Here is a 14,844-nt window from a genome sequence, read left to right on the forward strand (position 1 = left end):
CCCCCAAAACCACCCTCCCACCTCCAACCATCCCAACTCCCACTCCCTCTCCCATCCCATTCTTCATCAAGATTCATTTTCAATTATTTTTATATACAGAAGATCAACTTAGTATACTAAGATTTCAACAGTTTGCACCCACACAGAAACACAAAGTATAGGGTACTGTTTGAGTACTAGTTATACCATTAAATTCACATAGAACAACACATTAAGGACAGAGATCCTACATGGGAAGTAAGTGCACAGTGACTCCTGTTGTTGATTTAACACTTGACACTCTTGTTTATGGCATCAGTAATCACCCGAGGCTCTTGTCATGAGCTGCCAAGACTATGGAAGCCTCTTGAGTTTGCCAGCTCTGATCTTATTTAGACAAGGCCATAGTCAAAGTGGAAGTTCTATCCTCCCTTCAGAGAAAGGTACCTCCTTCCCTTTCTTTCCACTGGGATCTCACTCGCGGAAATCTTTCATTTAGATCATTTTTTTGTTTGTTTGACAGGCAGAGTTAAAGAGAGAGAGAGAGAGAAAGGTCTTCCTTTACCGTTGGTTCACCCCCGAAATGGCCACTACAGCCGGCACTGCACCGATCCGAAGCCAGGAGCCAGGTGCCTCCTCCTGGTCTCCCACGCAGGTGCAGGGCCCAAGCACTTGGGCCATCCTCCTCTGCCTTCCTGGGCCACAGCAGAGCTGGACTGGAAGTGGAGCAACAGGGACAGAATCCGGCACCCCAACCAGGACTAGAACCCTGAGTGCCAGCACCGCAGGCAGAGGATTAGCCTAATGAGCTGCGGTGCCAGCCTAGATCATTTCTTTTTTAGCCACAGTGTCTTGGCTTTCCATGCCTGCAAAACTCTCATGGGTTTTTTTTAGCCAGATCCGCATGCCTTAAGGGCTGATTCTGAGGCCAGTTGTGCTGTTTAGGACCTCTGCCATTCTATGAGTCTGTAGTGTATCCCACTTCCCATGTTGGATCGTTCTCTCCCTTTTTAATTCTATCACTTAGTATTAGCAGACACTATTCTTGTTTATGTGATCCCTTTGACACAATCCTATCATTATAATCAATTATGAGGTGAAACCGATCACTTTGACTAGTGAGATGGCATTGGTACATGCTACTTGATGGGATTGAATTGGAATCCCCTGGCACAACTTACTACTTTATTCCTTTTAGTATTTTTTTTGTTTTACTTAATGCCATTGGTTGAACTTTTTAATTAACACATAATCTTAGGTTTTTAAATTTAACTGAAAAGTTATCCATGTTAAATATGAGTGGGAATAAGAGGGAGGAGATGTACAGTTCGGCACATGCTCAATCGGACTTACCTCTAATTGTAGAGTTAGAAATGCTCTTATTCTTTTAAGATTTGAAATTTCTAATATTTTTGCTTGCATTTGCCCTTGGGATGTGATGGCTTCTTTAAGAGGTTATGGGGCATCCACCCTCATGAATGGGTGTATGTCTCTTGAGAGACTGGGTTATGTTCTTTCAAAGCTGGGTGCCTTCTTATGGGAATGAGCCAGTAATCATGGAAATGGATTAGTTAGCTCAAAAGTGTGCAGCTATAAAGCAAGGCTGCTCTCTTGCTTCCTCTAACAATCCTGTACAAGTACTTGCTCTCTCTTCTGATTTTCGCCATGAGGTCAACGGAAGCCAAACAGATGTTAGTGCCATGCTGTTAGATTTCCAGAACCAGCATCTAAATGAACCTTTTTTAATTACCCAGCCTCAAGTAGTTTGTTAGAGCAACAGAATATGGACTCAGACAGAAAGAGGATGCTGATATAAGCCAGTTTTGATGGTTCTCACTAGCTGAAAATGATTCAGGAAGCTTCACCAGATCTGAATTGAGTTTACAGAAACTATCTTATAGGCTTGCTCAATTTTTATTTTAAATGTATCATAAGTTATTTTTTAGCTTGACTGGTACCCCAGCTAGGAAATAATACTTTACATTATGTATTTTCTGTTACTTAAAAAGAAACTAAAAGGAAATTATGAATGAAAGATACAAGTTTTTGAAATCTGACCATGTATTACTAAGATTAGAATCTAATGACTCTATTGGGAAGAAAAATAAGAGTAAAAGCAATAGAAAAGAAAATTCTTTAAAAATCATGCATCAGCATATATAAAACTTAGGTTTGTCTTATGCCTAAAAACTTCAGTAGAGTAATATCAGTTTTATATGTTTCATCTAATCTTTAAATTATTTTCCTTATCCTTTATTATGCTACACTAGAAAGACAGAGCTTGGGAAATCAGGTCAGTACCAGAAATCATAACCTTTGTCAGTGAAATATATAATTTAGCAAAGGAATGAAACAAGAAAGCAGCATCATTTAGGAGTTTTTCTTAGTGGTTAAATTTGTCATCAAATATGCTTTTTAAATATCTTTTTTCTTCCCTAATATTAGGAAAGGGGCAAAGTTACAAAAGGACAAGAGATTTATAAATGAAAAAAAAAAAAAACCATACATTTTAAAGGAAGGCATTTCCCTTGATAGTTACAAAACATCAAACTCATGTGCTATTTTAATTTTAAGAACTTAAGACATCATATGCTAAGTACTTCAGAAACCAGTACCAACTATAGTTCCCCTCCAAAGAAATTGTGAATAAAGAAAAAAAAGACAATCTTTAAAAATGAGTAAACTCAGAGGAGTCTTGTTGCCTGGGAGAAAAATCTAAACGAGAGTCTCAATGTTAGCTCTAAAGTCTAGACTGCTTGCAGCTTTCCAGTTTGATATGAATCACAGCTCCTCAATTGGAAACCTATTAAAAGTAGCAGCAAGGTTAATGAAGATCAAGCTACATCTCTTCAGAATAATTCATGCTGACACTGAAATGTACGCAGCCACATTTTGCTCTGTGGACACAGACATACTGCTATTTACCCAGCACTGGGATAGGAGAGGAGTACAAATTGACTCACAGTTCGGGATGTTGGAGGAGCTGAAGGGCTTGTTAGAGAAACCATCTCCTGGATTGCTAATCGGAGCTTTAAGCGATGCAGAGGATTGCTGATCCCAATTTCTCTCTGTATCTCAGTGTCAGATAAAGCAGACATGATGGCACCACTCTTCACATTGGCTCGGCAGGCTGCCACATACCAAGCAGGCATTCCCAGCCAGAGCTGTTGGAGAGGAAAAAATATAACAATAACAATAGTAGCAGTTAACATTTTAGTGTCTTACATACTAATGGTTTTTCCAATTACCTTACATATATGAACACATTTATTGCTCATAACCCTATAACAAATACTATATTTATTTGCCTCATAGGAGACAGATGCATAGAGACATTAAATATATTTTTTAAAAACCTGAAAGTAATGGGATAAAGGTTTGAAACTGAGGTATTCTGACTCAAGATTATATTTGAACTGGTTCATGACAGGGTGCTTCAGAATGTTGACAGAAAATTGGACTTAAGAGATAATTATATTTTAGTGAAAAAGAATTTGAAATACATGGATAGTTTTATTGTAACAAACATTTCCCATGAACTTTTTGAAAATTCCACATATTACTAAGAACAAAAGTTACAACCTCAGGGCACCAAATTCTCCACTGTGTGCAAGATCACAAAGAACAGCTCCAGGATGCATTTGGTATGGGATTCCACCAATAATGATGTAATTAATGACTTCAATTTATGATACTCCTTTGGAATTCTTGGTGCAGAGAAATTGTCATAGACACAGGCAGCAGTACCATTTTCAGCTTTTTAATTTGGATCAAATCCCATGTGATAGCCAGGTGAGCTTAATTAGATGCTACGTATGCTAATGCTTTTGGAGAAAAAAATATTCTAGTCAAAGAGACTAAAGGTAGAACCATCCAGGAAACTGTAGCTAGAGAGTAACAAGACTAATAATGTATCAGAAATTACAGATTTAAAGTTTTGAGGCTTTATGTAAGGCTCTTGTAAAGACAACTGGATCAGTAGTGCTATGCACAGAACACGTCTGGTGCACATCTTAGGCACAAGTCAGATATGTGGAATGAAAATCCATTTACTTACATTTTGTTGCGGCATCCAAGTTACACAGATTTAAAAAAGAAATCTCTCCCCTATTTCCATTATTTGCTAGGAATAAGATGCAAGAAATATGAAAAATAGTAGTTCAAATCTTTAGGGGCTGGCGCTGTGGTGTAGCAGGTTTGTGCCCGCAGTGCAGGCACCCCATATGGGCACCGGTTTGTGTCCCAGCTGCTCCACTTCCGATCCAGCTCTCCAAGATGGCCTGGGGAAGCAGTAGAGGATGGCCCTAGTCCTTGGGCCCCCGTACCCGTGTGTGAGACCTGGAGGAATCTCCTGGTTCCTGGCTTCGGATTGGCACAGCTCCGACCATTGCAGCCAATTGGGGAGTGACCCAGTGGATGGAAGACTTTTGCTCTCTCTCTCTGCCTCTCCTTCTCTGTGTAACTCTTTCAAATAAATGAATCTTTAAAAAGTAAATCTTCATTTTTTTCTATGTCGAAAATATTGAATTTTTTTTGTTATTTTATTTGGTGACATGAGGAGATTGAGCAAGGCGAAGAGTTTTTTCCTTTTTTTTAAGGAGAAGTGAGGGGGAAAAAAAGCTATAAATCAGCAATATATAATGCCAAGAACTCTAGACCAAGAATCAGAAGGGCTGGGCTCTACTATCTACCAGGTCTTTGGTGAGTTCTGGAGTACACTTAAAACTCGGCCCTATTTTCCTAAGTTCTAAAATGAAGGGATTAAGCTTTATTATTTCTATGGTATTTTGTTAGACAACTTCTTAGTGATCCACACCTCCTGAAATTGATGCCCTTGTATAACCTTACTTTGAGGATAGACTGGACTTATTTCTAACAAACAGCCTGTGATAAAAATCAGGGGCTGTAATTTTTCAAGTTTTGGCTTCATTCTTGTTTCTCCGACTCTGGGAACACCAACTGTCATGCTGTGAGTAGCACTATGGAGAGCTCCAAATAACAAGAACCTGATGGTTTTGGCCAACAGCTAGCAGGAGACTAAATCCTGACTGTGACCACATGAGTGAGCTTAGAAACACAGTTTCCCCAGTTAAGCCTTGTGCGATGAGTGCTTTTCCGAGACTGTGATGTAAGCTTGTTCAGACTCTCAACACAGCTCAGCACCATGCCATCACTGACCTCTCCAAGGCATGAGATTTTAAAATCTGCCACATTTGAGGATAATTCATCACACAAAAATAAATAATACAGATACTCTTTTAGTTTAAAAAGTCTGCAATATTAAAAGAGGAAAAGTTAAACAAAAAACAATTTTGGGGTCAATGTGGTCTGGGTTCTGATTGAGGTAAGAGAAATGAGGGACTCCAAGTACACTGCATGGCAGAGGTGTCTTACTAGAAACAAGAATCGACCTGACCTGGACAGGTTCATAGCTGTGACACGATGGGACCTGACTTCTTAGTTATAAACTCAAAATGTTCAAAATGTCCAACTCTTCAAAATACTAAACATCTAAATATTCCCAGGCTGGACCTCAGGGATTTTCCACTCCCCTTTTCTAAGATGTTTGGATTTCTCTACTGGTTAACACTGCCAAAATGCCCGCCAGTACATTGTTAGCAGTGTCATCCGGGACTATACTTGAAGGATTTTGATGTGGACCAATGGTACATGAAGCATCAGGTTCTCCCCTGTAACACTTTCTTACCAGGCTGTGCACAGGAGGCACAAGTTAAGAGGTCTCATTCACTGGATCACACAGCTCATTCATCTTGTGGGGCTTTTTGCTCCTATAAACTGAGTCACATTAGGATTCACATTAAGAGCTATTTCTGTGTGCTCAGGATAGGCTTAATTAGCACAAACTTCACCGCCTGTCATTTTCTACCATCTTAATGTCAGTGAAGCTTTTTTTTTTTTTTTTTAATCTGAAGGATTTCTTCATCACTTGCCAAAACAGCGGTTAACTCTATGTCAAACTGTACCTCATTTTACCGGAGTGAAACTGAGTAACGCACTGCTATCATGTTTGTGGTGCCATTTCTGAAGCTTCTGTCTTGTAATTGATTTTTAAAATACAGTAATTTTAAAGATATGTTTGGAAGATCATTAATATGCTAAAATTTTCTTAACTGCTATGAAATAAAAGACCAAAGTTTCTTTAAATTGGTTCAAGAAAAACCAAAGTATATTTTTACATCTATCTACATAAGTTTATTGCTTAAACTAAGATGGGCTTTAATATTTTCTTCATGGATCATTTAGGAAACTCTGGATATGATAATGGAGCTGAGTTATTTTGTAACCCCTAACTATTTAACACAATGTGTGTTTGCCTCTTTCAGGCAGGAGAAGCCCACTTTTTTTTTTTTTTTTTTAAGATTTTTATTTATTCGAGAGGCAAAGTTACAGACAGAGAAAGTGAGAGACAGAGGGAAAGGTCTTCCATTGGCTGGTTCACTCTCCAAATGGCCCCAATGGCCAAGGCTGAGGCAATGTGAAGCCAGGAGGAGCACCCTCATCTGGGTCTCCCACACGGGTGCAGGGGCCCAAGCACCAGAGCCATCCTTTACTGCTTTCCCAGGCCACAGCACAGAGCTGGATTGGAAAAGCAGCAGCCAGGACATGAACCAGGGCGCATATGAGGTGCTGGTGCTGCAGGTGGAGGCTGAGCCTGCTACACCATAGCACCAGACCCAATCTACATTCTTTACCATGACCTAGGCATGTTGTAGTGGCTGCTCACAGCCCACATTAGAAAACTAATAGAAGGGGCAATGAACACGACTAACAGAGGCACAAAAGGCTGATTAAATACATATTTCTCTCACTGTCAAATCCTGCCCCTGCTGCCTTCTCTGTTTAGATATTGCCTTTTTTTTTTCCCATAACACTGTATTGAGCAAGATATGCTGAATGTAGTTATTTGTTCATTAACTTGAATTCAATTTATTTACTTAACATACTTGACATGGGCTGAACAGAATGTTAATTCTGTGTTGATATAGAAAAGAGCAAGGAATAAATCTTCTGCCTTAACCCAGAGGGCAAAACCAACATGTCCTTAAAATTAGAGAATTAGTTTCCAAAATTAAATTTTAAGCAAAGGAGCAGTGTTCTACACAATTAGGTGATGCTGGTAATTTGGATAACATAAATGTTGAATATGGAGATAGTTCTTTGTAACCCTTGATAAGGAAGAACCCTGGAATAACAAAAATAACTTTTCTTCCAACCATAAGGCAGCTCAATAGTTGTTTCTTCTCTTGTTCTATACATGAAAGGGGTGGAATGTAAAGACACGCTTAGTATTCCTTAGTATACATTCTTCTGCTACAATCACAATAAAATGTTAGAAAAATCACAATACTCACAGGTCCCTAGAAAAGCAAACATTTTCTTTATGAGTAATTCCAGGTGACTGAGAAACTGACTTCAGAAACCTGTATTTACATGTCTCTGAATTCTATCAAGTTAGCAGTGATGAATTTACGAACCTTCCATTCTAATTCTCTTACCTCTAGCCATGCAACCACGGTGGGCCCATCCCACTGGGCAAAAGGTAATCCCTTTCTCCGGGCTTCCTCAAGAAGTTCATGCCTGAAGCATACAGCAAAGATTATTAATTAAGTAATATGGAAAAGGATATCTGTGATTACTTTTAACGACCATACTTGTAAAACAATCAATAATCCTATATAAATTTTTAATGAGGCAATGTAGAACAAGAGAATTCCTTCGTCTTCTGAACAATACACACAAATAACCCACGTATTTTATTAGGAATGAGACAGTGACATCTAAAGACTAGTTTCCCCAACATTTATTCTCTAAAGTTCCACCATTAAGTGCTAATAGGCTAGGAAGTTGACTTATATTATCCCTTTAACAAGAAAACAGCCTACATATTCATATTCAGTCTCCTGCTGTGGTATCTAGCCACGACTTCTTCTACTTCACTGACTACTTCCCCTATCTCAGGATTAAGCAATTCCTTGAATTTTGAAGGGCAGGGTAAACTTGGTTGTTTATCCCTGTTCTAATGGTGTGCATTATTTTAACATGTATTCTAGGTCTAGAAGTCTATGTATGAATTGGCTCTTTGTATAGATTGTAAAACCACATTTCATGTGAAGAAAATTCAAGTATATTGATTTTTATTCCTAAAAAATATAAGCAGCAAAATTCAATAATATACTTATTTTTAATCATTACTGTTTTTAATGAAAGTAAAACATCTCCATTATAATAAATGGCTGTTTTGTATAATAAAATGAGACAAAGAACCCTGAAAAATACATTTAGATTTCCACTGTCCCTACTACCATGGTGTTAGACTTGGTCTCTTGTTATAAAACCAACTTTTTATTGAGAGCAATTGTGGTTCCTATTTCCTATATTGGAAAATGTACTCTACCATTGTATGCCCTGTTCTTATGCACAAATGATAAAAATATAGTGTAAGAATAATTTTATCTTGAAGATGTTTCTTTCATGCTTAGTAATACATCCGAATACCATATATAGACTCCCAAATTCAGCATTTGATTACTTTTTGTTATTAATAAGGTACCTATTGTGGTAGACTACATTATCATATTAACACTTGTAATAAAAAATGCCTTCAGCACAAAGGCTTTCTGTATTTGCACTAAGTGTTATCAACTAAAAATGCATGAAAAAAAGCAAAGAAATTGGGGCAGTGCCATGGCATAGGCTAAGCCTCCACTCGCAGTGTCAGCATCCCATATGTGTGCTGATTTGTGTCCCAACTGCTCCTCTTCCAATCCAGCTCTTTGCTTATGGCCTGGGAAAGCAGTGGAAAATGGCCCAATTGTTTGGGCCCCTGCACCCACATGGGAGGCCTGGAGGAATCTCCAGGCTTCAGATCAGCCCAACTATGGCTGTTGTGGCCATTTAGGGAGTGAAACAGTGGATGGAAGACCTTTCTCTCTTTCTCTCTGTGTCTGTTACACTGCCTCTGAAATAAGTTTTTTAAAAAGCAAAAAAAAAAAAGTTATAAGCTTAAGGACACATAAGTCTACTGCTGTTACACCTGAGAAAAGAGCATTGGTAAGCTCTCTATGTATGCTCTTCAGTACTTAGGAAAGCGAAGAGTCATAGATGCACAGAGCCCAAAGTGCAACTTTCTCACAAAGAGGCACTTTCTCACAAGGCTTGCTCTACCATCATCCATTCTCCTGGTTTACCAGTAACAACCTTCATTGAAAACCACTTTAAAATAACTTAATCTCACTGGAGAATATAGATTTGTAGAAATGGATTGAAGGATCCAAGAGTCAATTATCAGGTACTTATTGAGCATCTGTTACAAGCTGAGACTTTGTTTATGTGACAAATAAAGACATGGATCTACTTTCCCAGGGGATCCCTTGTTAGACAAAACAAAAACATAAAACTGCCCCCAAACAAAATCCAAAACACATATGGTTACAAAATCCCCAGTGATGTACTTTGAGAGTATAAGCATTTTACAAAAGGTGTCAATAGCAATGGAAAAAATGGTAAAGCCTTTTGGCAACTGGGCTGACTTTAAATGGTGAACAGGAATGAGATGGGATGATAGGATAAGAAATAGTAGTGTAGATGTAGAAGTAGGACTTAACATGGAACATATACAAGAAAATTTAGAGTAGTCCTTCACAGAGCCAAAATGTGTTGTATGGGTTGTGATATTATATCCAATAGGCAAACAAAAACTTCTGCTTCTGTTAAAGGTGAGTGAAAAATAGGAAGGAAGACATTTAAAATTAGGTTTTGCTTCAGTAGTACAAATGTAAATACACAATAATAATGTAAGGAGCATGAAATGTTTTTACAGTTATTAAGTTGTACGAAAGCCATTTTGGAACTTTTAAATTTTTAAATTTATGATTAGTTTCCTAAAAAAAAAATTACTCCAGAACAGCCAGCATGATTCTATTAAAGCTTAACTCTGATGATCATGTATCTTCTCTGCTTTCCTTTACCATTCCCTGTATGATTGAAAATAAAATCCAAGGTAACCATTAAGGTCCACACTATGCTCCATCTCTGATGAAATTTCCACATCAACCAGTAACACTGCCTTCCTTGGCAATGCTACAGGATTTTTCTATCAAGATTTTTACACTTGTTTTCCTCCATCTGGAATTTTCTTTCCCCTCTATAGTGGAGTCATTGTCAGAAGAATAGTGACCTAAATTACTTAAAATATACTATAAAAACAATTTGACACAAACAAACATTTTGGATCCATTAGGGTTACCTGTTCAACCAGTGCATGTGTGAAAATGGATTTAGTCTAGAACACAATCTCCCTGTAGCCAGAATTCAACCTTTTTCAAAGATTAAGTGACAGTTCTTCCAGAACAAGGTTGTGGTCACTTTTCCCAGTACAAATTTGACTTTAAGAACTACTACCTTTCTATTCAAGGCTGAAGAGTGGGTTTTTCCTTTTTAGTCAATCTAAAGTATAACCATCTTTTCCCAAAGGACCTTATGTACATCACTAGAGACATGGGCCCGCATTTTACTTCAAAGATGTAGAGTAGGTTTTAGAGGACATCAGTAACACCAACTTTTGTGTGAACTGTCAGGCATAAATTATCATTATCTATGTAAAAGTCCATAAAAGAAAAGTACTATTGCAGGAGGTCATTTGCAATTAGAATTGATTCTTGTTATAGGTGTCAATGAGTTATTGTCATTGGGAAATGACTTGTTTCAAAGTCCCTACTGATGGTGAGGATTTAGGTCTGTACACTGTACAATCATACATAGATGTACAGAGGAAAGCCTGTGCCAGAGACAAATAAGGGTGGGCACTCACAAAATGACAAGAGTCAAAAATCTTTGAAGGATCACGAGTGTCTTCACACTGTAAATCAATCCAATGTATTTGGCAGGATTGTGCTTTCAAAATCCTAATCCAGACTAATTCCTCATATATGACTTGCTAAAATGGCTAAATCTGAATAGCAATGTTTGGCTCCTCCATTTTAGGCCTTTTTATTTTAACTTGAAAGGCAGAGAAAGAGAGAACCCCCATTTAATGGTTCACATCCAACACCTATGATAACTGGGGCTGGGATAAACCCACAGTGGGGACCAAAGAACAAAATCCAGGACTCCCATTTGATACATCAACACTCCCTCCAAGAGTCAACATGGGCAAAAAGCTTGAACTGGGAGCAGAGTCTCCCAAGGTGGAATGCAGGCACCCCAAGGTGGTATAAACCATGAGTGGAGATGCAGACTTCTTAACAGATGTTTTAACCACAATGCATGCCTACCTTTTTTACATTTTATGTCTCTACTTTACCTTGTAGTTGTGACCTAATTAGGGAAGTATGGGGGAGGGAGTAGGTAGTCCCTTATTTTGCATTTACAAGCTTTGTTTCTGCCATACTAACTATCTGCATGCCTCTTTGTCTTGTCTCCCCACTCATTTTGTCTTGATTTACAAGACTCAACTTCTTATGTGAAGCCATCATTCACTTGCCCCAAGGCCAGCATCAACTACTTCCTTTTATAGTCAATATATTCCTAAGCAATCTTTTCTACAGTATCTTTAAATTATTTTTTAATGTTTTGGTTTACTAGCTGTTTTCCCTTATTGTATGGGCCTGAGAGAAGGAGTTCAATATACTCCACGAATAACAAGTTGGGTAGGCAGTTAATCACACGATTTTTTAAATGGATGTACTATGTGTCACAATTTGTTCCCAGCAAATAAGGAGTAAAGTCAACTGAAGCAAAGATCATACATCCTAGTGAGGAAGAAATACTTGTATAAACACATGCTTAATTAATAAGCATGAGGTGTTGATATGTGCTCCGAGGAAGCAAAATGGAGTAGGGCAGTGACATAGTGTCTAGAGGTACCATCTTGCCTATGGTGTTGCCTCCAAAGAGGCAACGTTTGAGTTGATACATGAATATAGAGAAGAGGCAGGCAGAAGTTTGGTAGAAGAATGCTTCAGGCAGCAGCAGCAGCAGTAAATTTTCTATGAAAGGCACTGCATTGGATGTTTGAACTACAGAAAGAAGCCAAGACAGGCCATTAGCTGGAATACACTAAAGAATGTGTGAGATCTGTATGAAGGGAAATGAAATTATAGAGGCCAACAAGACTAAAGCAAGACCATGAGATAAAGAGTTTATTCTAAGCATGCTGAGAGGGTTAAACATATACTATGATTTGTACATTAGAATGATTGTTCTGGCTGCTGAGGGTTTAATTTAGTTGGCCAGAACTCAAGTCTACTACTCAGTTGGTAGAATGGCCAGAGTTGGGAGCTAGGGATACCATTAGAAAGTAGGTGCAGCTTTCAAGTTAAATACGGCGGTAGTTTGGCCCTGGACTGTGATAGCAGAAACTGCTAGAGGTGATTGGAATAGGGATTCAAGCACATAGTATACATTCAATAAATTTTAATGGAATGGTTGAATACATACCAAGTATGCTATCTTGCCCTTTGGGTACTTAGCATCTCTTTAAGGATCAATTTTCTCAAACTTAAAGGATTATAAATTGAAAAAAATTAGAATTCTTATAAAAGCGTCTGGCAGACAATAGGTATACAGTAGACACTAATTTCATTCTCCATTTTTTCCTTTTCCTCCGAAGCTTTCATTTCATATGCCACCACTAGATTAATATCCTTAAACCTCTACAGGGTTCCCACCACCCAGCTCACATTTCTGCAGTAGCTCCTTATTGGCTTTTGAAGGACTGACCTTCAAGATCATTCCTAATTCACCTTTAAAATTTCATTTCCAGATACTATGTGTTCCATCTCTTCTCTCAATTGTATACTTGACATCCACTTCACTTCATTCTATCCTTTCCCTCTCCATTTGTAATGGTCTTCACTCAATTATCCCCATGCAAATCTTCCCTAATCTTTCAATGCCATTACTGATTATATGTTGAAACCCTGTTCAGGTCATTGTATGTACACAAGCCATATCTGCTTCACTCTATAATCTCCCAAGGACAGGAGTCAAGGGACACTGAATTTTATACTTCTTTGTATTATATACTTTTTAAACTTAAAATTCTTGAATACATTACTGGCAAATCAGCAACAACCTATCAATGAACTGAGCAAAACCTTACATCAAATGTTTATTAGGCTTATAATTGTAAATCCTTTTTCATGAAGAATTTGTGGAACACAGTTGCTTAAATCTTTCATCCTAAAAGGAAGGATTCTGCTGCAATTATATGTTTTCCTTATGCTGTGATTTTTTTGAAGGGAATACTTGTCTGAGTCCATCAATCTTTAATAACTTTGATTACCTGGAAAATCAAAGAATCAGTACTATCATAATCTTAAGGGTATCTTTATTAGACAATCCTTTTCAGAAACACCTCTTCTGGGCCGGCACTGTGGCTCACTTGGTTAATCCTCCACCTGCGGTATCGGCATCCCATACAGGTGCCGGCTACTAGTCCCAGTTGCTCCTCTTCCAGTCCAACTCTCTGCTGTGGCCCAGGAGGGCAGTGGAGGATGGCCCAAGAGCATGGGCCCCTGCACCCACATGGGAGACCAGGAGGAAGCACCTGGCTCCTGGTTTTGGATCAGCATAGCTCCGGCCATGTTGGCCATTTAGGGGGTGAATCAATGGAGGGAAGACCTTTCTCTCACTGTCTGTCAAAAATATGTTCGTTTAAAAAAAATACCTCTCCTTTTGGCATTTATATTGGAATGGTAAAATTTGAATTTTTTAATGTTTGTATTTTCAATTATGAGAAACAAAATTCATTACTTACTCAAACAGACCAGAGAGGTGGTAATGTCTCCTGAGAGGCTTCCCAGTGTGGAGAGTTCTTTATAGACACTTTGAAAAGACTTCATCCTTAGACCACTTAGTCTAGGGGCTATTTTGGGAATGCCTGTTTGTGATATGACTGTCTAAGTTCCACACAGAACCATTCCCTGTCACTCAGGGTGGCCCTTTCAGTCACCTTCATCAGTGCCTGTCAGTTTTTTCCTTTTCCATTACATCTTCCTTTACTTTCCATTTTCACACGGCCACACTGTTCAGAAGCTTTCACTGGTCCCTCTATCCAGGCTTATTATAGTACCATGAAAAAAAGGTTCCTAATAGACTTCATTGGAAAAGTGAGAGAGGGGTCACCTCTCAAGTCAGATGACTTGGGCTCAGTCCCTGTGTCTCTCCTTAGCTATACATTTATAGACAACTCATTTTTGCCTCTGTTTCCTCATGTGTGAAATTAAGCCAATAACACCACCTATCCAACGGGGTTGTTACGAGTGTCTCATGCTACAAGTCACTGTAATAGGATTACAACAGTACTTCACAAAAAAAGCAAACTGAATACACTTGAACCTTTACTATTAATAATCCTAAGACTGGCCTCTGAAAACACTTACACAGTCTCTCTGGAGCCTATGCTATCATCCTCAACTTCGAACTACCTTCCTGGTTTCATCCTGGTTGACTTTTCTAATCACTTCCCTATTTTTTAACTAGACCAGGAAAATTACTTTTATAAATCATTAGCACATTATTAACTGCATTTTTCAAGCGCCATCTTCCGGAGCTGTTAAATTATTTTCCTAACTATGAAAAGCTTATTGCTTATCATTTTCCATTTACATGAATTTTTTTCATCCTAGTCCACAGTGATTGTTTTCTCTTTTAAAATCTAGAATCTTTTTTTTTTTTTATTTTTTTTTTATTTTTTTTTGACAGGCAGAGTGGACAGTGAGAGAGAGAGACAGAGAGAAAGGTCTTCCTTTGCCGTTGGTTCACCCTCCAATGGCCGCCGCGGCCGGCGCGCTGCGGCCGGCGCACCGCGCTGATCCGATGGCAGGAGCCAGGTGCTTTCCC

At 38.5% G+C, this 14,844-nt stretch overlaps 1 protein-coding gene across 18 annotated transcripts in view; it reads right to left on the minus strand.

The window, feature by feature from the left end:
• Nucleotides 1–14,844, minus strand: part of PPFIA2 (PTPRF interacting protein alpha 2) — a 540,970-nt gene that overhangs the window by 30,646 nt on the left and 495,480 nt on the right. For all 18 annotated transcript variants that reach the window (XM_070052665.1, XM_051846503.2, XM_051846506.2 and 15 more), the window contains 2 exons: nucleotides 7,497–7,578; nucleotides 2,943–3,143 (listed from right to left, as the gene is read on the minus strand). In XM_070052665.1, the coding sequence (XP_069908766.1) occupies nucleotides 2,943–3,143; nucleotides 7,497–7,578 (283 nt within the window). The remainder of the gene's footprint in view (nucleotides 1–2,942; nucleotides 3,144–7,496; nucleotides 7,579–14,844) is intronic.

Source organism: Oryctolagus cuniculus, chromosome 11, assembly GCF_964237555.1.
Source record: "Oryctolagus cuniculus chromosome 11, mOryCun1.1, whole genome shotgun sequence".
In the NCBI taxonomy this organism is placed as follows: Eukaryota; Metazoa; Chordata; class Mammalia; order Lagomorpha; family Leporidae; genus Oryctolagus; species Oryctolagus cuniculus.